Source organism: Pipra filicauda, unplaced genomic scaffold (assembly GCF_003945595.2).
Source record: "Pipra filicauda isolate LSUMZ 115617 unplaced genomic scaffold, ASM394559v2 scaffold425_size644529_pilon, whole genome shotgun sequence".
Taxonomy (NCBI): domain Eukaryota; kingdom Metazoa; phylum Chordata; class Aves; order Passeriformes; family Pipridae; genus Pipra; species Pipra filicauda.
This window is the reverse complement of record NW_024104560.1, coordinates 541,993-565,547: the sequence shown is the minus strand read 5'-3', so window position 1 is coordinate 565,547 and position 23,555 is coordinate 541,993. Positions and strand designations below refer to the sequence as shown.

Here is a 23,555-nt window from a genome sequence, read left to right as displayed (position 1 = left end):
ACCTAGTAATCTTCATAATATTGAGTTGCTCACTGTCATTGATTATCCATCTATCAAACATTTCCAGATTATTTAATCAGACCCACAGTTTATTTGAGATCAGAATTTAAACCCACTGGATTTAGGGATACTCAGACTTATGGATGACATTGGCAAATCTTTTTTTTTCTGATATAAATACCCAGTTCTCTAGATTGGGTTTTCAAGATGAACATCCAGGATTATAAATTTGGGATTCATATATGACTCACAATTCAAGATACAATTTCGTTGCTTATTATGTACTTTTCATTGAATGTGCATTTCCAAATCCTTACAAAGACTGCATATAAATATTTTTATTTTAGTGTTTCTCAGTTATTACTTTGCACAATTCTTTCAGCTCTAATTAGCCCTCATGGTGTGTCTAAAATATAGATGTAGGTATCAGCCGGTCAAAAAAGCCACAAAGCAAATTTCTGTGTTCAAGCTTTATGATAGTTCCTGTTGATACTGGAAATCAGCTCCTAGATCCTATAATTACTTCTAACAAGCAGCAGAGCATTTGACCTGAAAACTCCTTGGCTTATTGGTCAGTAAATACACTCATCTGAGACTGTGAAAATAGCTGGGCTCACATGCAAAATATATCATCTCATCAACACCAACTGATGGTAATTTACAGAGTCAACATTTTCTGAGGAAGAAGGAAGGGAAAGAAATACTTACTACTGGAAGAACAAGAGTCCCAAAGGAATCTGAATAAAAAAAGAAGAAATATCACACTGTCAGAAACCTGTAAGATTAATTAACAGAAACTCACCAAAACATCAACATTATCTTACATGAGCAGTGCTCCTCCCCACTTCACTGCCCATAATACCTGTTGGACAAATGAATTCCCTTCATGCAGCTCTGGAGCTCAGGGCACATGGACCATCCAGCCAACATACACGCAATGGCTGTGACTGGCTGGCCAGCATAAACAAGTTTATCGGCCCACTGACTGCTGCCAAACATTGTCTTGACATGAACCTAAAAATATATATAGCCTGGAGTAACTGCTGTATTAGTCAGTATTGACATACTGCACTTATACTTCACCGAACATCCCATTCCTCGCAGTTATTCCTCCCAAGTCCTCTTAGGGCCACAGTCGGTCACTATTAGATCACAGGATAAGCAGCTCATCTCCACAGACATGTGAAGGAGCCCAAAGGAAAGACAGCAGACGTGGAATCCGAGTAACAGCCATCCCCATGCCAAGGGAGCACTCAGCCCACCATACACGCATCACCACAAGCCCAGAGGCACACCAGCAGGGGAAAACCCCAATAACCTAGTGAGAGACACTATTCCCCAACCATGAAGCTACCAGATTCAACAACTCCCTAACAATCACTACCATCACAAATCTCCTAAAAGAACCAGTCAGAGCAGAAGAGCCCAGAAAAACTAAAATGCAGTGCTCCGCTTATATAATGTTCTGAGGGTACCAACAGTGTCCCAGCTGGGAGATACCTGAACAAGGAGGATATGGTTTGGCACTGTTGTCCTTGAGAATCACTTCCCTCTCAGCTACCACTGCCCTCTGCTTCTGCTAAGAAGTTGATTCTGCAACTCCATCACATGTAAGAGAAACCCAGCATATTTTCTACTAATCACCTCTGCAGTTTAGTAAGTAACTAATTTCTGTAGTTATTTTTATCAAGACTGACAACTTTTCTAGAACGAATAAAAAAAAGGAAAATACTTTAAATTACACAATATTGCAGAAGGCAAAACAGCAAAAAACCGCCTTTATCCTGGCCATTCCCTCTAGAAGTAACCTCCTACCTGGTGGTGTCACTGCTACAAAACAAAGCCAGCAGCATGGCAGCATGTCTGTGCCCAGCCATTACCTCTACTGCAACTGAAAGCTGCTGCTTTAATGGGCACTTCTCAGCTTCTTCACCAGATACATCCGCTCTACCCCTTCTTCCCTTCCATGGTTGATGGAAGGTGTCTGATACATTTTGCAGGGCTGTAAAAGTATGAATTCCAATCTACAGCAACATTACTTCTCTGTTTGGTGGGAGCTGATGTCCGTGTTCTCCACCTGAACACTCTCCTTTACATTCACACTTTTACAACCCATTCAGTCCCCTATTCCATTTGAGTTATTATTTACCATTAATTCTGCAGTCCAGACAAAGGCTGAAATTTTCAAAACCATGCGCAGAATTTACCACCCTTAAGCAAAGGAGCATCCAGAATTAACCTCACTGCATTACGTCACCATGGGAACAAGTAACCAACATATCAATATATTGGGGTTAATATTACTTATTGCTTTGACTATTTTAGACAATGTGACCTCAAATATTTTAGAATTCAAATAAAGGAGCTATTAAGCTCCCAGATATGATTACATTATGAAGCCATTAGTGCCATAGCTTTTATTTTAATTATGTAATGTATTTTAGATTAGCAGAGAACAGAACAGAACATTTCAGTTGGAAAGGAGCTACAATGATCATCTAGTCCAACTGCTTGATCACTTAAGGCTCACCAAAAGTAAAGCATGTTATTAAGGGCATTGTCCAAAAGCCTCTTAAACACCGACAGGTTTCAAACATCAATCATATCTCTAGGAAACCTGTTGCAGTGTTTGATCGCCCTCTCAGTAAAGAAGTGTTTCCTCATGTCCAGTCTGACCCTTCTCCGGTGCAGCTTTCAACCATTCCTATGTCTCCTATAGCATAGGGAGATGAGATCTTTATGTCTCCTATAGCAGGGAGAAGAGATCACATCTCCCTTTCCACTTCCCATCCTCAGGAAGCTGTAGTGAGCCATGAGGTTGCCCCTCAGCCAAACTAGACAAACCCAAAGTCTGTAGCTGCTCCTGACAGGACATGCCTTCCAGCCCTGTCACCAACTTTTCTGGCCTCCTCTGGATGCATTCAAGAACCTTCACATCCTTCTTAAACTGCGGGGCCCATAACTGCACACGGTATTCCAGGTGAGGCAGCACCAACACTGAATGCAGTGGCATAATCAACTTTCTTGATCGGCTGGTAATGCTGCGCTTGATGCACACCTCAAGGATGGGGTTTCCCCTTTTGGCTGCCTGGGCACACTGCTGACTTATGTTGACTCGTATTTTCTCCTGTTGATTCCACTCAGTTAGACCTCTTTATATCTCCTAAAATGCAATGGGTTTACACCTGTCTTTTACTCAATTGTTTCATGGTGTAAGCAAAAAAAAAAAAAAAATTAATTCGTTTACTTATCTCCTTCTTGATCCTGGACATAAAAGCATTCCAATATGAAGCAATCACTTAACCTCTGAACTTCAAAAAATGTTAATTTTAAAAGTCAATGAATTCTTTCCTTTGACGGTAACAAACAGAAGGAAGTCTCAATGACCCGAACACAGGTTGTCTTGGATGATGCCAGAGCACTAAAGGAAAAGTGCTGTCCAGCATGTATCATCTATTCAAATTATAACCTGGGTTAAACCAAATGACTTACATCCCACAAATGAAGTTTGTGGGTAGCACACTCCAGTACCTCATTCTGGTATTCAAAAGCTTAACAGGGATGGGCAGTACTGGGCCCTAAGGAACAAAGTTCTTTCCACAACATGTTTATGTGGCTGTTAAAGCTACGTTTTTTTCCTACCATCCCATTTCCCTCTTCCCTTGAGAACCAACCCATGTAGTCCTTGACTCTGAGCAACCTCACTGGCCCTTGAGGTTTTCCAGACAGGAGTCTCTGGCAAAATACACACTTTTTTCAGTAGCCAATGGAGAGGGTAAACTGCCCCACTGCACAGTGGCAGGGAGTTCCACACTTGGCCAAGCTTGCTTGGCACACAGGGCTACAGGACAACCGTCAGTTCCAGGAGAAGAATTACAAAATTCTGCAGAATACCTGATCCATGGGCAATGTAAATTCTGGAATCACTGATATATTTATTCCCAAAACCTACCCAAAAAACCCCATGCACAAACAATTGTACTAAGAGAGACATCATTTTAGCTAAAGGAAAATTATGTCTTCCTAATTTAGGAGAAAGGGAGTTACTGTTAACTAGGAAGAATTACTTTTAGGGGATTATATTTCACTGTAAAGGGAGCAAGATGTAGGGCAACTAGCAACAACAGACATGGTACAAAGTTACCTCCTAAAATTTCTCTCAGTTGTACACTAAAAGCTTTACCCTTCTCTAGTTTCTGTCCCTCTGTGAAATAAGGCTGTGCTGAAGCTGAGGTTTGTACAACCACAACCCATAACACTGTGCCACCAGAGAAAAAAAATAACCTTTGTCACTGCTGATAAGTGGTTATTCGCAAGGACCAGAAACCTTTAACATGTCTGAATGGATACGCACATGGTTAAGTACTGTCGCACTATCTTATATCCAACCCACGCAGCTAATTATAGCAATGGCTACAGCAGTGACTTCAGTACACTGGGAGACACAAAGCACAAATCTGATACTCATACCATAGCCCACACCACAGAGTTTCTATTTTCATCTTTACCCATGCCAATGCAAACACAGTAGTACCCACGCAGCACAAGGGCAGAGCAAGAAGGGGACTGCTGCACACCACCCTGTGCAGCATCTACCAGCCTGCAAAGCAACCTTTCAAGTAACAGGGCAGGTACTTCACAGCCTTTCTCATCAGGGCAGTCAGTGCCTGCTTGCCTCCACCTGTTTTGAGAACAACTAGAATGCAAAAGACGGGAATCTGAAGGTAGAGTTTCTTTTGTGTTCCTGGGCCTGGGAGACCTAACATCAGGTCGGAGCCAGATACAGACATGACGCAGGTGGGGAAAGAGTTGGGGAGGAAGGAGATTTATGTCACAGTTACTTTTCCTTTGTGCAACTCAGAAAGTGTGTACCTTCTGAATCAGCGGTAGGGAGCTATAGCCTCCCTGACTGCTGAGAAAGCCCAGAGCACTAATTCCCAGCCAGTGGAGATCATAAAAGAGGCTGCTGGGCATGAGGTAATCTTCCAGTTCATGTCACTACATACCTACTTTGTTAGGAACTGAGCAGCCTGGGCAGATCCGAAATTCTTCAGCACTGCAGTGAATTTCCCTGTCATGCAAGATCTTCCCATGTTCTCAGAGACTACCAAGCTGTAGTCAATTCCCTGGAGCTCTGCCCAGCCGTGCCTAGGGATGGCCTCAGATGTGCTCAGGTAAGAGCCATAGGCAAAATGTTTCCTTTATGCTAATGCTGAATGGCAGAAACTCACCACATTTTTCTGTTCGCTTGATGAATTACAGTTATATTTAATCATACAGCAATTTCAGGTTTATAAGGAATTAACCAAGGTCCAACAGTTAGCACATGGCACTGCTCTGCTGGCAGCTCTGCCATCATGCAGCTGGACACTTTTACCCACATACAGTGTGTAACACTTCACATGATTTACACATGGGATCAGTCAAGTCTACTGTCTCCAGAAATGGCAACAGTTGTCACCCTCCTTCAACACATCCCTGCAAGGAATATGTTCAGTTATTAAATACAGCTCCCAGTGATTACATGTAACTAACTCCAGGCAGAAGAAGTAAGTTCAGAAAAGAGCCCAGAACAGTTAAGCCACCTACAACCAGGCACTGCAGACCACCAAATGCTTCCTCCTGACTCATCCCATCTGCCCTCTGCAGCAGTGGAGTAACCAGCACAACTGTAGTGGGCTAGAGAGTGGAGAGACCAGGCAAGGGCACAGGACCCTGCTACCACAAGGGATTAGTCAAAGAAAACGTCCAGCTGGGAGCCATGACCTAGCTGCAGGGGGAAGCAGGAAAATTCAGTGGACTGTTGCAGACTAATCTTGAAGAAAGTTACAAAACAAACAACCAAAAATCCCCACAGAAGTCACATGAAAAAAATATCCTCATCACTTGCAAAATCATTTCTTTCACAGAATTCCTGAAGCTTGTACTGTATTCATTCAATAAATACTGCATCGAGAAAATACATGTAGATAGAGGGAAAACAAATGCCACACTGTCCTGCTTCCTTTTCCTCAGAATCCTTGGCATTTAGGATTATCCAGCAGAAGAGGAATCAAAGACAGTGTGGTAGTGACAAGTCACCAGTATAGACATCAGGGGGAAATTGTCATCTTTTTAATGTACCTTTTCACCCTGCCATTTGTTGGCATGGTCTAATAGTATTGTTATCAATAAAGCAAATAGAAAAAGTTTGACAGAACGAAACACATGCGTGTTTTTTTTGACCTATGGAGAGATGCACAAACAATGGCATCTTAAATGCTTTCCTTTGCATGGGCCTGATCCAAACCCAGAAAGTTATGATACCCTTTCTTGAGCTGACACCACTAGCACTAGGACTAGACATAAATGTTTCGACTTCCAAAAAAAGGACAGAGGTTCCAGGAAAATGACTGTATGGCTTGGCACAGTGAACTAGAGCTTGTGCCAATACGTATCAGTACAGCAGCACTTCAGTCTCTAATTTACATCAAGTTAGGATTGACTGTATATTCTAGCTCATGTGGCATATATTGCTACAAATAGACTTTCTCACTTAAGCTTTTCTACCTACATCCTCATCCCTTCTTAGTCTTGTGCAAGAACAGAAAAAATATAACTGGATTCACTTCAGACTGATTTACTGAAATGGTGCCACATCTTTCTTCTGAGAGCTGTGCTCACATATCCATGCTTAGGGAATGTTTACAGAAAAGCATTTTCCTTGCAGTAGCAAATTTTCCTTGCAGTAGCAAAAAAGTAGAGTTTTTTCTACTGCTGAGTCTATTTCAAAAACCTCACATCAGAGAAATAAAAAATAATGTTCCTCAATGTTCTTCCAGATTTTTTTTCCTGTCCAAAATATACATTTTTTTTTGTTTAAAGAAGAAAAAATAAAAAAAAGAGGAAGCATAAATACCAAGGTCTAAACTGTCCAGGGAGTGAAAAATACTTTTTCTTCAAACAAGGAGACCTGCAGGTCTGTTGAGCTTATGGTTTTCTTAAATGTGTTATACTCCTCAGATATCATCCTAAAGCTAGCACCCAAATTAGCAGTGGTTAGTTACACAAATAGCCCAAAATACATAGTGTGAGCCACTGCTGTTAAGTTATGGCTAAATTTGGCACGGTTGGTAGAAGGAGGGGCAATACAACACTCAAACGCATGCAATAGGGATTGCCAGGGGACGTCAGCATGTGGGCTGACATCCAAAGCCAAATGAGGCCGACAGGCCTGTAGCAAAGAGGTATATACTTGCTCCAAAAAGCCTCCTAAACCGTTCCTGTCTGCCAGCACTACATATGCTTCCCTCCACAGCCAGTCATTACCCTACTCCCTATTTCCACCACCCCTTATCCTTTTCAGTACTTTCTTCAAATCAGGAGGCTAAAAGCACTCAGAAATTATAAAGCGAGAGAGAGACGCAGGGTAGCAGCGCTGCCTATGGAGAAAGATGTAAAAGGGCAGGAGGAATAATCTGAACTGGAACAGAACCTGAGGATCTGGTCAGGAAACAGGGTACCACAGCTCTAGAAGACAGAAGAAAGGCAGTATGCACAGACGTTTTTGTGATTAAAGCCACGTTTTAGCAAACTCCGCAGTTGTTAGCAAGTTCTAGCTTCAGTCTGCAATTGTAAAGTGTATGGATATTTTCCTGACAACCAGGAAAAAACCCTTCTCCAGCTAAATACAAAGGTTTTTCCCCAATCTGCTTTTCTCCACCACCAGAAGAATAGGGGAAACCCAACCCAACCATAAATAGCACAACCAGAAACACTCATGGTCAGGACAGAAGATACATACCAGAAGGTAGGAAAAGAAGGGGCACTGTCCTTCCTCTTCTCTGCCCCCTCACCATGACATTCCCTATGTCTTTCTACTTCACATGGCAAAGGAGTCGTGGTACCTCCCTATTGTCCCTTTCACTGGTTCAGCCATTCTTCTCTCATCAGCACTGTCAGACCTACCCTTGAGGAAAACCACCATCTCCCACCCTCTCAGACCAACAGACATTGCTGATGCTGGGCACCTCTTCCCTTGCCCTGCACATCCATGATCCTTTCCCCAAGCAAGCAACATGTTTCCTGCAGACTGGTTCTTTTTAGAGTTAGAGCATAATTCAGGCATTTAACTCTTCACTCAATCTCTTAAAGTATATCAACCAACTCTATACTATTATTACCACTTTCAGTGAGTAGTAAAAGACCAATCAGTTGCAAGAACACAATACTTGAAACACCCTCTGGTTTATCTAAGACACTGAACACTGGGTAGGAAAAGAAAACAGCTTCCTATTTCTAAAAGTAAATAATCTCTAATCAGAGACTTCTGACAGCTATTCAGCCACTACCATTGCAGATGCTTAAATTCAAGTACAGCCTCTTCTCAACTTTTTCCCTGTAAGCAACCTAAGAGCCACTCATGGACTTTTTGTCATGCATATGATACCACTGCCTACTATACCAAAACAACTATATTGCCATGAATTATAAATTTACAGTTGTTAGCAAGACAATTTTTGAATACTACAGCGAAAACTTTCTTGACATCAGATCCAGTCTATGAAACTACATAGACAATTCAGAATCGTCTCAGACTTAAGCCTTTTACACAACTAAATGTTGTGTCATCATTCCCTTGGTGACTATACACAAACACACAAACTCACAGGCATCTGTACATCCTGCTTTCAAGGCACTACTGGACATAATTACTATCCATTCTGATGTCCATGAAATAAACACAGATAAAGCCACTATTAAGGCAATTTAAAGAAACTGCAGATTTTATTACAACTTAAAACACAGGAAAATCATACTAGGACAAAATGTGGCTAAGCCTGTATATGCCAGATATTTCGCAGTATTAATACCATCCTCATCACATCAATTGCTGTAAGTGGAGCAAAATTCCAAAGCCAAGTCACATTTCAAACTCATTCACTGCAAATAAATCATTCAGGATCTATTTAAATTTCCACACTTAGAGGAAGTGGAAGAAGAAGGTTTGTTTTCATATTGGTTTTCTTCCATTTTCTGGAATACATTCAGAGTCTGTGATGACAAAGACACATGACTTTTCTGAGGCCACAGAGCTATTTAAATATATAAAAACAATACCAGACACTTTCTTCATCAGTGAATAAAGGCAATATAAACCCCTAACCATACAAAATAAGCACCTCATATCTGCACCTGCAGGAAGCTAGAGAAGTGGTCTGTCACCGTGGCCGTGTTTTCCACACACATACTTATTTGGACTACAGTGAATCTAGGTGAACCAACATCATCTCTTGCCATTTGCTATTCAATCTTTGCTCATAGGATCTCAACTCTGCCTTCACAAACAGGTAGTCATGCATAGCAAAGCATGGAAATCAGTAACGCTGCCAGTGCTGATTGTCTCATAAAAACAGAAGTCAATTGTGCAGGACTGGAAACTCATGAATTTCCCAACTGCTTGCTACCTCTGCAGGTACTATAACCCAGCACCTCAGCTTGGATCTCTTCCTAATTAGATACCGCTCAGGACACCATTGTAGACCCATCCAGAGATGTACTCTTAGCTCCCACCCTTTTCTCTTTAAAGCTACTTTTTATATACCGAACACTACAAAAATAGGTGTATAGCACACTTCTCCTGATACTCGACCCTAATTCCTCCCATCTCTCCCCAGATGCTTTCCAGAATGTAGAAGAGACTCCCTGGGTTAAAACAAAGTCTGTTTGGCCTAAGGTCCCGTCTCCAGCAACGGTCAAGGACAGACATCTGAACAGCATAAAAATGAACAAGTAAACAGTAACCCTTCCTTGGGTGCTCTTCCCAGGCTATGCAGTCTGAGGCTTGGAGCTTGAAAAACGAAAACTAGTGTCTTCATAGTGGGCCAGTCCTTGATGGACTTCTGTCTTAATTTTGTGAGATCACATTTTCCATCCCCAATAACTGGGACATGGAGTTCCACAATTTATTTTCATCTCATGTGACAGCTCATCTTCTTCCATCAGGTTTGAACTTGCCTCCTGAGAGATCTCTGATCTTTCCCTCTGCTCTCCCTGGAATTTCTCCAGTTGGTTCACAGGCTCCATGAGGAGTGCCAAAGATCAGGCACAGCATTCCCCAGGATGCCTAATTAGGCTGTGAAGATTACTAGAATACTTTCTCATAGCTTACAGAAATTATTTCTGTGTATACCTTTGAGTACAATATTTACCTTCTTTTTTAAGAACTACAGTATTACTTACAAGCTTTCACATTCTGCTTTCACCTTTAAACCATCGCCCACCCTACACACATTCCCAGTTTTCTGCTGGACTGCTGCACCACCTTGTTCCCCATTCAGTAAACATACACTCTCTAATTCCTCAACCAAATCAGACCCATGCACTAGCTCTAGTGAAGCACACTCCAGTTCTTCCTCTTATCATTTCTAGTATTGCCAAGATGAGTTCAAAATCGAATCCTTTCTCCCAGCAACCTTACCAGACCCTTCACTAATCTAATAAACGCTCTCCTTTTTTCATTCCTGTCAGTCATACTGAACAATACAGTTTCAGGGTAACCCATTTCTAGTTTGAGAGTGAACCACTTAGACCTACTTGATGCATATTATTTTCCATCCAGCCACAAACATATTAAATAAGAACTTCATGCTGTCCCTGCTTCCCCAGCTGGCTTGTCAGAGTGCCATGCCAGACTATCAAAAGCCTTAGAAACATCAACTATAACAATATCCTGCTTCTTTTCCACCTACAACCCCTGCCAACCCATGGTGCAACACATTCTATTTGCAGGTTTTCAATATTTCAGAGCCTGTCTCTTCACTCATGGTCTCAAAACTTCACTAGCATGTTTAAAATTATTTCAGTCAATTCCCTAAATATTCTACAGATAATTTTATCAGGTCTACACATCTGTTTTACCATAGTACTCTTTCAACTGTTCCTCCCCTTTTGCTATCTTAATTCTTAACCCTTTTCCATAAGTTAGTTGATCCTTTTAGTGAAGACTGAACACTTACTGCTTCTCAGCGTCATTAACCAAAGCCCTTCTCATCAGAGTGAGTAGGAAGCCACATCCTTTGCTAGCCTTCTTGTTACCAACATGATATTTAAAAACCCTGTCTTATTATCTTTCACATTCTTTCTTACTAATGGTTTGGCCTTACCAGTTTTGTCCTTTCTTACCTGTGCTACTTCTTTAAGCTCAACCTTTGTAATCATTTTCAGTTATTACATACATTTTCCTTTTTTCTGTTGTTTTTTGGCAAGTGAGAAGATCCTGTTTAGTTACTTTATTTCTTACTTTTCTGCTCTGTTAGGGTAATGTGTATTTATCCTTTTAGTATGCATCCCTCAAGAGCTTTCTCCCTTTGCTTCCCTCCTTGTTTCTGACAGCATCTTACCTCCCAATTCCTTTGTTTATCGTCATCACTTTTTTTTTCCCTAATTCACAGCCTTTATTTCATTTTTCTCTCTTCTCCTCTTCCTAACAGCTGTAAAGCCCTTCCAGTTCACAGTAGCAACAGGGAACTCCACACTGGAATGCGTAACATTCCCTACTCTGTAAGAGTTGCCCCACTGTCAGCATTTCTACTACGTTCCACCATTCTGAAGGTACTGTCAGACAGCCTGTAGGCACTCAATCTGCCACACCCTCCTTGGCTGGATATTGGTGAACATGGTGACCAGAAAGACCTCATGCACAAACATGTAAGCCTTGAGCCACAGAAGGACTCTTTCCCTCAAATCTCAAACAGCAGCCAAGCATTAAAATAAAGCTCAAGTACTGGATGGGATCACTAGTCCCATTTTTCTGCAAACAACTTAAGGGGCCTGTTAGCAGGATGGATTCAACAACAGGCACAGAAAACGGGGCTTTTTTTCTTTTATGTACTCCAGCAATATGAAAGGTCATAAGAGAGTGCATTCTTCTCTACTAGCTCCCTTGTCTTTGGATCCAACCCCAACACCTCCTTCCCAAAAACTTTTCCTTCATTCTGATTTTGCATAGGTTATCTGCATATGCTGACTATTAGACAAGTTATGTTTCGTGAGGCACAGTTACACATACTTTTGGAGGCGGAGGTTATGGATGTAAAAATCACACAACTCCTGCTCTCTCGCTGTTTGGAATTTCAGGCACCAATGCAGAATTAGGCAGAAAGAAGATGTCCCACTAAACTGCCAGCAAAACCCTTTACCCTGCAGATTTGCAGCACAGACAGCATAGTCACCAGTAACTCAGTCATTTTATTCTGACATAAGGTACAGATACAACTCAAGGTTTACAACAGAGACTGGCATTCTTGGGCCATTTCAGTCCATTTAGGTGTAACTTTACAACTTCCTATTCCTAGTGTTTTTCACTGTTTCACATACTAACGTGCTCAGAACCATATTATTAAATATGTAAGACATGCCTTCTGGTAAAAGCAGATTTTCACTGTCTGTGTGGAGTATCACTACATGTCTGAGCTTGACAAACGTTCTCACAGACTATCATGTTTCATAAATCCTAGTTTAGTATTTACCACACTCTAGCTCAATAATCTCTGTTAACAAGTAAGTTTGCTCCTCTCCAGAAATACAGAAAAGGAGTGCAAATTAGTTAAAATATACAACTAATTTACAAACTATGCATGCTACTGTAAATGAGATTCTTCAGTAAGTTCACAAAGTAGTTCTCACTCACCATGTCATAAATACATTATATTGTACCTTAAATATCAGAAGCTCTAACTAAATCTTTTTCTTTAGAATTAAAAACATTTGCACTCTCAGGTAGAAAAGCTTTCATGACACACGAAAGCTTTTCTTAAAACTGATTTTTTTTTCCTACTTACATGCTACTTACTCTTTCCAATTTATTCTAGCATGAACACAGAAAATACAGAACTTCTCACAATTAAGGCATAAGGTTTCCAAACACAACAACACACAGCAAAGTCTGGGTAGCAAACCCTGTAAGACAACAATTCTTGCTAGTTCAAACTACATCTTTATTGATCAATGACTGGATAAATATGCACGGCAAGAATCATCCTTCACTGCAATCACTGAAAATGAAACCATTCATGCTGGAAATTTATCTTGCCTGTCTGTTATTCCCATCATGGGTTTTTTTGCTGTTGTTGACCCAGAAAACCCAACAGCTCCAATTGCACACAAGCCATTGTTATCTTCTGCAGTCATTTTCAATCAAAGTGAGGATCTTTCTGATACTGCATCTCCACAGAAAGTGTGTCAAGGCTTGGCATGGTGCACAGAAACGTCTTGAGTTAGTGCTTTGTGTTTTTCTGGAGTCCACTGTAGGCAATGGAAACCTATTCTCTTCTGATGACGCACTGACATTTTTTGGGGGGGGTCGTGCTTGCTCACACGAAGTTTACCTGTAGCAGTAACCTCCTGCTTGCAAGCATTCAGTTGGTCTGTTTTCACTACATTTAACATAATTAACTTAATTTCTGTAGCAAAACACTGGTCTTAAACAATCTCCCTTGCTATACAATACATTTCGATTCTGAAATACTGAGCCAAGTTCAAAATATCAGCACTTCTTTAAACACATGTGCACTTTCTCCTTCACTCCAAAGAATATCCACTAACCACTTATTAGTAAATACATTTGCCTTTTGTTATATAAAAAGCACAATAATAATGTGAACCAAACTCCACCGCTAAAGCCTTTCTCTAATGGACAATTTCCCATGAATCACTCAGATACCAAAATTCCCCTTCCAGTAACATTAAAACCGTAAATGTTTTATCACCCATCAGAAGGCATATATATTTCTTATGTAAAGGAAGGGTTATATTATAGCAAGAAAAAAACTCTGTGCCTCTAATTCAAAGGATCCTTTTATGGAGCTAATTCAGAAACTTAGACTAGTACATGTATCATATTGAGTTGCTACTGGAGAACCAGGCTGAATCTTCAACTTAAAGCAACTGCAGAAGCACTTTGCTAGGCTGGTATGTAATAGCTCTTACACTTAGGCACTTGGCTGAACTTTGCCTACAAGATTAAACATCCCTAATAAAAACTGTGTCCTCAGCCTGTCCTCTGTCTCCACCATCCAGCTCCCAATTCTGCACCCATCTCAGTTCCATCAGCACAAATATTTGCACACAGAACCAGAGGACCTGTCTGCCTAAAAAACCATTCAAACAAAATAAAAACTTTTTCAGTCACATCAGATTTTCAGAGCAGTTAATCCCCTGTTTTTGCTGTCACCACGCAAGGAAAAATACAGAGCATATTGCCAGCTTAGGCAACAGTGCCACTGAATTTGCAGCCTAACCAAGGTAGGTGTTCAGTGTCAGACAAAGCAACATTTTCTGGGCACTAATATATGCAGTAATGATGTCATTTAAAGATTTTGTGTGCCTGGAGATATGCTTGGGTTTTTTCCTTCAACTGCAACAGCTGGCCTAATGAAACCTCCTCCTCCTGCCTTCCTTCAGTCACATACTAGTTCAGCTATAGCAATACCACTACATATTTTATCTTATTATTTTGTTCTTCAGTGAAGAATTTAAAGCTTTAGGATCTTACGCCGACAAACTTCTTTTGCTTCTCCCTGACAACTTGTTTTCTCTCTGAGTCAGAACTAATCCACTCCTGTAGCACTTTTGGATACACATCTTCAACACTACATCCTCTGTTTGAGGGCAGTTCCCTTGCTTCTGGCCCTTAACAGTTTTGCTTACGTATTTGTTCACAGAGAACAAATGACTAACAGATTATGTAACCTGACTAGAAAAAATTGACGGCCACATACTAAATGTTAAGAATTTTCCAAGAGGACTTGCAAACTATACACTGTATACTCAGCTACTCAACATCTTTTTTTTTCCTGTTCCATTTATCAAGTAAAAAAACCATAGACAATTCAAAGATATATTTAAAAGACAGGAGAAAGATTAAAAGTTAATAATGCGCTACAGCATTTCTCCTTTTTCCTCACTGTATCCAGTCTGATACAGTGTCATACCTGTTCCTGATCACCCACCGTTCACTCTGACATTAGCAGCTCCCAGGGATTGTTCTGTAGGCTCAGCAGATAAGAGACATCCACATATTTTCACAAGCTTGGAATTACCAGTTGTTTGTCTGCCTTTTAATGTTGAAAAGGACAACAACAGACAGGTTGAAACTCATGCAAGGCTCACTGAACTCGACGTTAAAGCAGAACAGAAGCAGGAAATAAAAGCCAGTATAGTTAGAAGAAGAAAAGGAGAAGAAATTATTTTTCTTTTAATAATTTTTTCTTTCAAAAGAAAACAAAAAAAGTTAGTTGATTTAGGTTTGTTTGGTTCCATATCAAAATACTGCCAGGAAAGGTTTGAAGAGGAACTGTGAATTTAAAATGGCAAGCTCATTACTAATAGCATAATAAATACATCAAAGTTATTTTCTCCACAGAACAAAAATTTTCCTTTATCCACTGCTGAATCCCCCACTATGTCTAGATCCTAGGTTTGGCCTAAACTGTTGAATAAGCAAAATCTAAAATTAGAAGGTAATGTGTTACAGACACTTAAGAATTAGGACTGTAGGCATGACAGACAGTCTGTTTTACCTGCATGCAAATTGTAGTTGCTAGCAAATTTTTCTTCCTAAAGTAATTGCCTTAGGCATACATCACCACAACTGTTAGTGTTAGATTAGGACACTAACAGATTAGGTGTATAAAACTGATTTAAATCAAAAATGAACACTGATTTTTTTTTTTTTTCATTAGCCATACCACTACAGTGAAATTTGCCTCAGGTTTATGCTTTTACACTGGCTATTGGAGGACATGATACCTGATAAGAATAACTGGATAAACAATATCCAAACTGTATAACTGTCAATGCATAGTTCTGGAAAACTCTTCTGAATATTTGAAATACCAAGAAGAGTTTTGATCAGATATGCTATTCTGCATCATGATGCCATAAATTTTTTTATCTGGTCAAATGCACTCCATCACACTCAAAGCCTCAGTCTTCTCTACAGGTTGTGAAAAGAGGTGGGCTTTCATGAAGGCATTGAAATGAAGGTGTGATGCTTCCAATTAAGGCATTTATATTAACTATAAAACATTAATAGAAGAATTAGACGAGCGATAGAGAAAGTGCATTATAGCAGGGTAGATTTTTCAGGACCTCATGCTGCCCCTAGACTCTCTACTTTTAACAGATAAAAAACTAGAGTTTGGATGTCATTTATATTGCCTCATACTAGGAGCAGTGGGAAAGCTGGACTATCCATATAAAATATTTTCTTTCTCATGAGGACAAATCTCCAGCAGGACATCTCTATGCTTCGGTTCTCAGCTGACCTTTCTGAAAAGGAACACTGACCAGGATATCTCAGCTCTTCAGCTATTCAGAACTGCCACCACATCCTCTACTGCTGCCTGGTGGCATAGATCAAATCAGCTTGCTCTTCAATCCCCAGTCTGTCCACAATTCAGTTCTTGATTCTTAAAAATTTCCCTTTCTTCAAATGCAGGGTCTCAGAGTAACGGTGTCTGACACACTCATCTTCACTGCTGTCCTCAAGTCCTCCCATTCTTAGGGCATGAGAAGCAGCTTCAGTTGCTTTATTACCTTGTTTGTTCCACCCTTACCATTCTCGCACATACTTCCACTTTGCACCTTAACAAGCTACCAGTAAGCAACTCTTCTTCTACTACTTCTTCAGTGGCCCCACTACATTGACCAGAGTACTTCCTGGTTCCTCAGAAATCCCACATCCATCCCACTTTGCTACTCCTGTTTATTTTCAGAGTTTAAAATGAGTTAGCACATCCACACAGCCACTTGCCATCCAGCACAGTTGCCCAACTGCAAACAGAGCCAGCAGTGTACGAGTTTATTTTCCCATAGAGACTTTTACTTGGTAAAATAAAAAGTTCCTATTTTAGTACCATTTTGAAGTTGAGATATTTTGGGAGCATCAAAATATTTGTGTGAGAAGGCAAATCAAATATTTTCAGACCAAGTCCATTCCCTTACCTTTCTCAAAGACCATTTCCCTGCTCAATATGGTCTCGTTATCTCTGATCACTTCTCCCCTTACGGTGACCTGCGCTGGGCTGTCCGGCAGCAGAGCTACCCCAACAGTCAGGTTTGCTCCAGGCCTGATGTTCCAGGGAACTGCCACAAGGAACGTAGGTCTAGAAAGTCCAAACGGGCAGAGGGAGTAAGGGCAAGCAGTGAAATACAGTCCCAAAAAAAGTAACAGCGTCCATATAAAGACATACGATACATGTTGCAAAGCCCTCCCGTCGCTCTCCGCTGCGGAGGCTGGAGGTGATGCTCACCCACTGGGCGCTCCTGGGCGCGCAGGGCGGGGAGCGGGGAGCGCTGCTCTGCCGCTCTCCGGACCGGCTCCAGCCCGGCGCCGGGAGCCCCGAGAAGCGTTCGCTGCCCCGCAGCCCCCGCGCCGGGCGGGAGGGGAGGGGAGGTGCGGCGCCCCCGCCTGTCCCCGGCCCCACGTACCCGGCTGCCGCGGCGCTGCAGAGGAGGAGGAGGAGGAGGAGGAGGAGGAGGAAGCGGACATTGCCGCGGCACCGCGCCATGGCTCTCCGTGCACGCTGCCCGAGGGATCCGCCGCTGTGCGCAGGGCCAGGGCCGGAGCTGTGTCTGTGGCCGGGCGGGAGGCGCCTTCGCGGGCGGGGGAGGGAGAGAAGGGAGAGGCCGGCGCTGCCCCAGCGCCAGGCGCTCCAAGGCAGCAGCACCCGCGGGGGCGTTCCCGAGGCAGGGCCGGGGGAGCGGGGGGGGCGCCCCGACGGCGGGATATATCCATCTACACAGAGATACCCACGGGGGCATTTCACCTTCCTTCGGCCAGCGCTCTCCGCATCCTCGGGCTGATGCAGCTGAGGAACGGGTGGGATTCTCAGACAAACACAACACCCTGTAAAAGGAACACTGAGGGCAATGTTTTCTGCCTGCAGCTCCGAGAAGAGCGGCGATCTGATGTGGGGAGCTGCCCGGTAATCTACTGGGAGAGACCTGGAGGGACCGCAGAGGCGCGCTGGCGTGGGGCTGGGGTTCGGAGGCGAGTTGGGAACGGTTCAGGGTCTGAACAGGGTGAACGATGCTGGCAGAAATTCAAGGAGCCTCGTAGCAACTTAAACGTGAACCGATTGGTAATGTAGCTCTGGGTGGATTGCCCTCTGTGACCACTCTGCAAAATAAGGTCATGTCCACTTATGCATCTTAACTCACCTTCAGAGTCCAAATAGTGCACTGAAACAGCTTGGCGAGCTTTTGTTCCTTTAGCATGTTCACTGTAATTGTGTAGACTAGACACATCTAATGTTTTGATTTATCAAAATTTTCATTCCTGCACAAGTTTAATGCATTTAGAAATTCTACCCAGTTCTTGCAGTCTGTCTCTTCAGAAGTGCTAGGCTGGCATCCTCTGCATTATGTTACGCAGAAAAAACAGTCAGTTATAGTCCTGAGCAGAAGCATCATGTTATGTTCCCATGAAAATCAGATATGAACAGTATCTGATGTACATAAACATCTGTTGTATCTGATGTACATACATCATATGTACATAAACATTGTTCTAATTGTATCACAGGCAGTCATGCAGTCTTTTCACATTGTTTAAATTTGCTTTTACAATTTTTCATACTTCTACTGTTTCTTTTTGGAGCACCAGTCTTTGTAGTGACAGGAGAAAGGGGCCACCTCTGTAGACTAGGGCAGGCGTGATAGTACAGTAACCACAGCTGATGCTTGAAAAGTCAATCTTGGCAACTCCTCACCTGCAAAAGGTGCATGAAGACGCAAAGTTTGGGAAATGTTTGCGGTTGTTTTTAGTAAGTCCCTGTTACATGTGAGAAACAGCTACGGAAGATGAACAGTCACTGCCACTCCTTTTCGTGGAGATGGTGGGAAAAAGAGCTTACAAGTAGCACTGCATCCTGAGCACCCCAGCCTCAGATGGTAAAGTTACACAGAGTACACATTTCTCCAGTCTCTGGCACTGAACCCAACTGGCACTTCACCATACCTGTCATTACCAATCAGCTCTCTCAGTCTCCAAAACAAGATGGTCACATCCAAACTTCCTATCAGGTATGGTCCATGCTAACCCCCAAACCGTACCATGAATTGTTCAAGACAATACTCAGTGGCCAGGGCAAAACCATGCCAAGGTCAACTTGAGGGTAGAGACAATCAAGTTCCAGTCCCAAGAACATTTGCTGGCACTGTTTAATTCATTAGCATGAATGTAGCCCAAAAGTTCATTAGTGAAAATGCTTGCAAATGTCACAGATTTTGCTCAGTTTTGCAACAGTATTATGGACTTCCACCTTCCCTTTTTTTTCCCCTAAGGTCTTGTTATTTAAAGATACTTTGGTATATGTATTTGATCTCTTCTTCTACAAAAATGCCAATAAAGAAATTGTATAGCAAAAAGTAAGAGAATAAATGGATTATAATTATTAGGATTTCATCTGTTCTGAATAGATTTAGAGCAAATAAGAAATGGAGAAACAGATATTGTTAAATGCCATTCCATAAAAACATATAAGCTTCATTTCTTACACATGTATCCATGAGTGCATGGATCCAGAGACATTTTCATAATTTCATTTCCAAACAGTATATACTACACTGTAAGTACATGTAAAGGGTTTTCATGGCTAAACATACCATTTAGGAATCAAATATGGTATGTAAGGATTTTGTAAGCTCCCAGTTAGCAGAAAGCTAAAGCACATATTAGCCTATTCAGACAAAATTTCAAGACTCATGTCTTACTAACACCTAAAAAAGGTCTTGATTTGCAAGTGTTCTGCAGCTGCTAATTTTCATTGTAATATAAGCTGTGATTTCCCTGAAACACCACTTCAACTCCTACATTCTTTTATCAAATATGGTCCTTCTTTGGTGCCCAAACAACACTAAATACTGTAGGTACCTGGACAGAAAGCACTTTTCCTGTGAGATGGTTCTCATGAGAAAGCCCGCACTAGGAGCTCCCTCTCCCATTCCCCATTCAGCACCTCCCAGCTCTGCAGTCTGCAGCCCTGCCAACTCTACTCTGCAGCCTGTGCCATACAGTTCTTTCTAGAGAGAGGTTTACTACTAATTCAGCTGATTTCAGTGGCCCCATTTGCAGCACAGTCCCACTCCCCCAGAAGTAGCTATCAGCACAGCATGTAGACAGGAAACTGGAGCATGAACAGAAAAGAAGTAAACCAAGAAAATTTTAAGCCAACTTCAGCTCTATAGTCAGTGAATGCCTATAACTATACCATGTATTTCAAGCCTCTGCACATTTCTCTGCACACCAACAATAAAAATGAGTCATGAATAATTGGAGAATTAGCACAGTTAGAGAGAACTGGGCTAAGCTGGTATCCCATTCATGCTCACGAAGTGTTAAGCTATTTGTTCTGTTGGACTTGGGTATCAGGTAAGCATAATTGATCACACAACCCTACCAGTTACGGCAGCATTACATTCCCCTGCGCTCTGTTAATTACACAGTTTGTGCTGAACTGGTCAAACTTCAACTTAGGGGCACCAAGATTTGAAAAGTTTTTACATACCCACCGGCTTCTGTTATAGGGTACAAAATATTCTCAGCTAAAAAATATCTGTGCATCCAGAACAGGCAGAAGAAACAGATCACATTATTACTAATTAACTGCTAGGACATCTGTGTTTTAGAAGACCTTAGCTGGGCTACACATCATTTTCAAGACCATAGAAACCATTTGTCAGTGTCTCAGGCCTAAGCATGTTTAAATGCCTGTTTCTGACAAACACCGGAGAGACTAAGTTGTGCACAAAGATCACCATGCAAAGGAAATTTGTTTTGGACCTGATGTCTGCATATTAGGAATAATTTTAAAGAAGTATAACCCATCAGGAAAGGATTTAATTATCTTCAACTGCTCCAAGCCAGTCAAAGGGACACTCTGGAGACACAATTTGGGAGGTTGTTGTGTTCAGCATGCCAACCAGATAAGCTACATGAAAAATCCCTCTCTGTTCAATTTTCAGATTCTGGAGTTAAGCAAGCATTACCACATTCAATTTTACACCCATCTCTGATACGTCATCATCATGAAAATTCTACTTTTACCACCTCCACTGCTACCCAGGAACCTTATTTTGCTAATCCTTCACATTGTCTTACAAGCAGAGCCTGTAAAGGCTGCAAAAATCATCTACAGCACTGGCTATAGTCTCAGACAGCTAACAACTATACTGTTGTCTGTTTCTATACAACTTAGTTACTAAGTCGAGCTTAGTCGAGTGATTTCAGTACCAGCTGAAATCACACCTCTGAGTTGCAGCCTAAGTATATTCTAAACAAAAATGTGTTTAAGTAAATACAGAAAACAAGAATGGTTCCTTAATGAGTCCAAAAAGCAACTTCTGCCTCAGTAAATTAGAAGGATCACAGCACCTAGCAAGCTCTAGTAATTGTATGAAGATTAGCTGGAAAAAAACACATGCAGAGCAAGTCTGCTTTTCTCTAATAGTACATGCTGTTCAGTAAATGCAAAAATCTAAGCATTACAGTACCTAAAATACTGGGGGAAATCTCCACAAAAGTTACAACAGCGAGAACTTGAATGGTCAATGCCCTGTCCTGCTTTTAGCATTAGGCAGTGAACTTGGCTCGTCTGATATTCAACTGGATTCAGCAGGCATTCAACCATATTGTGGTGCAAACAATGTGTGTTTCCATGAAATGAGGCAAATTCAGGGAAATATGAAGAGCTACATTATGTGGAAATTTGAACTAGAATATCACTATAGTCTCTTCCAGCACAATATTCTCTCTTTAAAAGCTTAGCCAGTTGCCTCATGCATCACTGAACTCAAGGTCTGCAGCTCATTTAGGGGATGGATAAATCTTATAATTAATCTCAATAGACTTTGGATGAGGTCCTAGCAGAAACTGTGATTCAGCAGCTCATGGAACTAGGAAGGAAGCAAAAGTCTATTTTATCACTCACAGTAAGTGGACAAGAATTACAGTGAATACTAAAAATAGATGGGTGGAAGATCATTCATGGTAGCAGGAGGGCACATTTCTTGCATGGTTGTAAGCCTGAAGAATTTGCGTTTGCTGGAAAGTACTGACAGGAGCATAATATATAAATCTCTCTCAGAAGTACTCAGTAATAACACCTCTGATGCTGTTTCTGATGATGGAATGTGTCATAATGTTTTACACTACACTGATGATGGGTGTGCCGTGCACTGAAACTTGCCCTGAGCTATAAGGGTGGAGCTGTATGAAAATCTAGTCTGGACTGCAATTAAGATATTTTTTTCCTAGTAGTTGAAGACATCTCCCTTGGTGAAAAATGTTATTTGCAAATTCTCTTCCAACTTGAACTGTTACTGCAGCCAGAGTGGGTAGGATTTACCTGGTCAAATGCATACTGTGCAATAGTCTACAATTAGTACTATCGCTGGATAGACAATAGAGTGAAGGAGGCACTTTTCAGAACAGATTTGTATGATTCATTAAAATACCAACATTTGAATGAGCAGACATTCAAAAGTGGCCTTAAACGAATCAAGTGAATCCCATTCTTAAAGCACCAATTACTATTGAATTTCTAAACAGGAAGTCAAGACAAGTAGTTGAAATATCTTGTTATCTCTAGAGTGTATAAGATGACTATAGCTTAAGAGTCCTCATTGAGTATTCAGTGAATCAAACCTAAAGATAGACATTAATTTTGACAAGCTTTAGATCAGAGATACCCGTTTGAAGGTATGAGATTTTGTTTCTGTTTGTTCAAAGACTGGCATTAGAACAAGCAAACAATGTCCAAATAGGAGAAAATATTCTTCTTTGTTAAAAAAAAATCATAGAAAGATTCTATTATCTCAGAAATATATACTTATATTTTCATATTTTAATTTTAAAATATCTTCATATTTTAAACACACCCATAAAAATATATGTGATCAAATCTGTAAATACTGTATTATTGCATTATATATAATATTATATATGGGCTTTGAAAAACCCCAACAAAGTAAAGCACAGTCTTTTAGGAAACACGCCAAACATAGAAGGACGTTGTGGTTAAGACTTCATGGGATTTTGAGAGATCCACTTTTAAAAATGAGATTCTGAAAAAAAGGGAAGTACAGAAGGAATGACAGAATTATACTGTGGGAAATGTGGAAGTCTGAGGAGCAAATCTACAAATGATACATGTAGGAGTTCTTCTGCAGCAAAGGTAATCCTCAGTTACCAAGTTCCCTGGCCCTTTTACACTAACTAAGCAATGCAGAAAGATCATAATGGAATGAAAATGAGGACCTTGGCCCCCTGTTTTTCCAGAACAATAGCAGTTGATGGATCTCACAGAACTGTAATGACTTACTGTGAAATGACCCTATGTTCTTGTTGCTGATGTGCTGAAGGTCCTCCAAAGTGCAAGTGAATGGGGTAGTTGTAACAGGTTTTTATGTGTAGCTGAATTTTCAAATTTCCTCTGCAGGCAGCCTCAAAGTAGACTCTTGCCTTTACAGAATCAATGGCACTGAAATCATTGCCTTCTGTGAGGTCAGGA

The 23,555-nt window shown here is 41.2% G+C and overlaps 1 protein-coding gene across 1 annotated transcript in view; it reads right to left on the bottom strand.

Annotated features, from left to right (window-relative positions):
* CD109 (CD109 molecule) overlaps nucleotides 1-17,673 on the bottom strand; it is a 73,889-nt gene extending 56,216 nt beyond the window's left edge. The window contains exons 1-3 of the mRNA XM_027745580.2: nucleotides 17,473-17,673; nucleotides 16,987-17,147; nucleotides 709-737 (exon numbers count right to left, since the gene is read on the bottom strand). Of these exons, the coding sequence (XP_027601381.1) occupies nucleotides 709-737; nucleotides 16,987-17,147; nucleotides 17,473-17,552 (270 nt within the window). The 5' untranslated portion in view covers nucleotides 17,553-17,673. The remainder of the gene's footprint in view (nucleotides 1-708; nucleotides 738-16,986; nucleotides 17,148-17,472) is intronic.
* Between the last annotated feature and the right edge of the window lie 5,882 nt (nucleotides 17,674-23,555).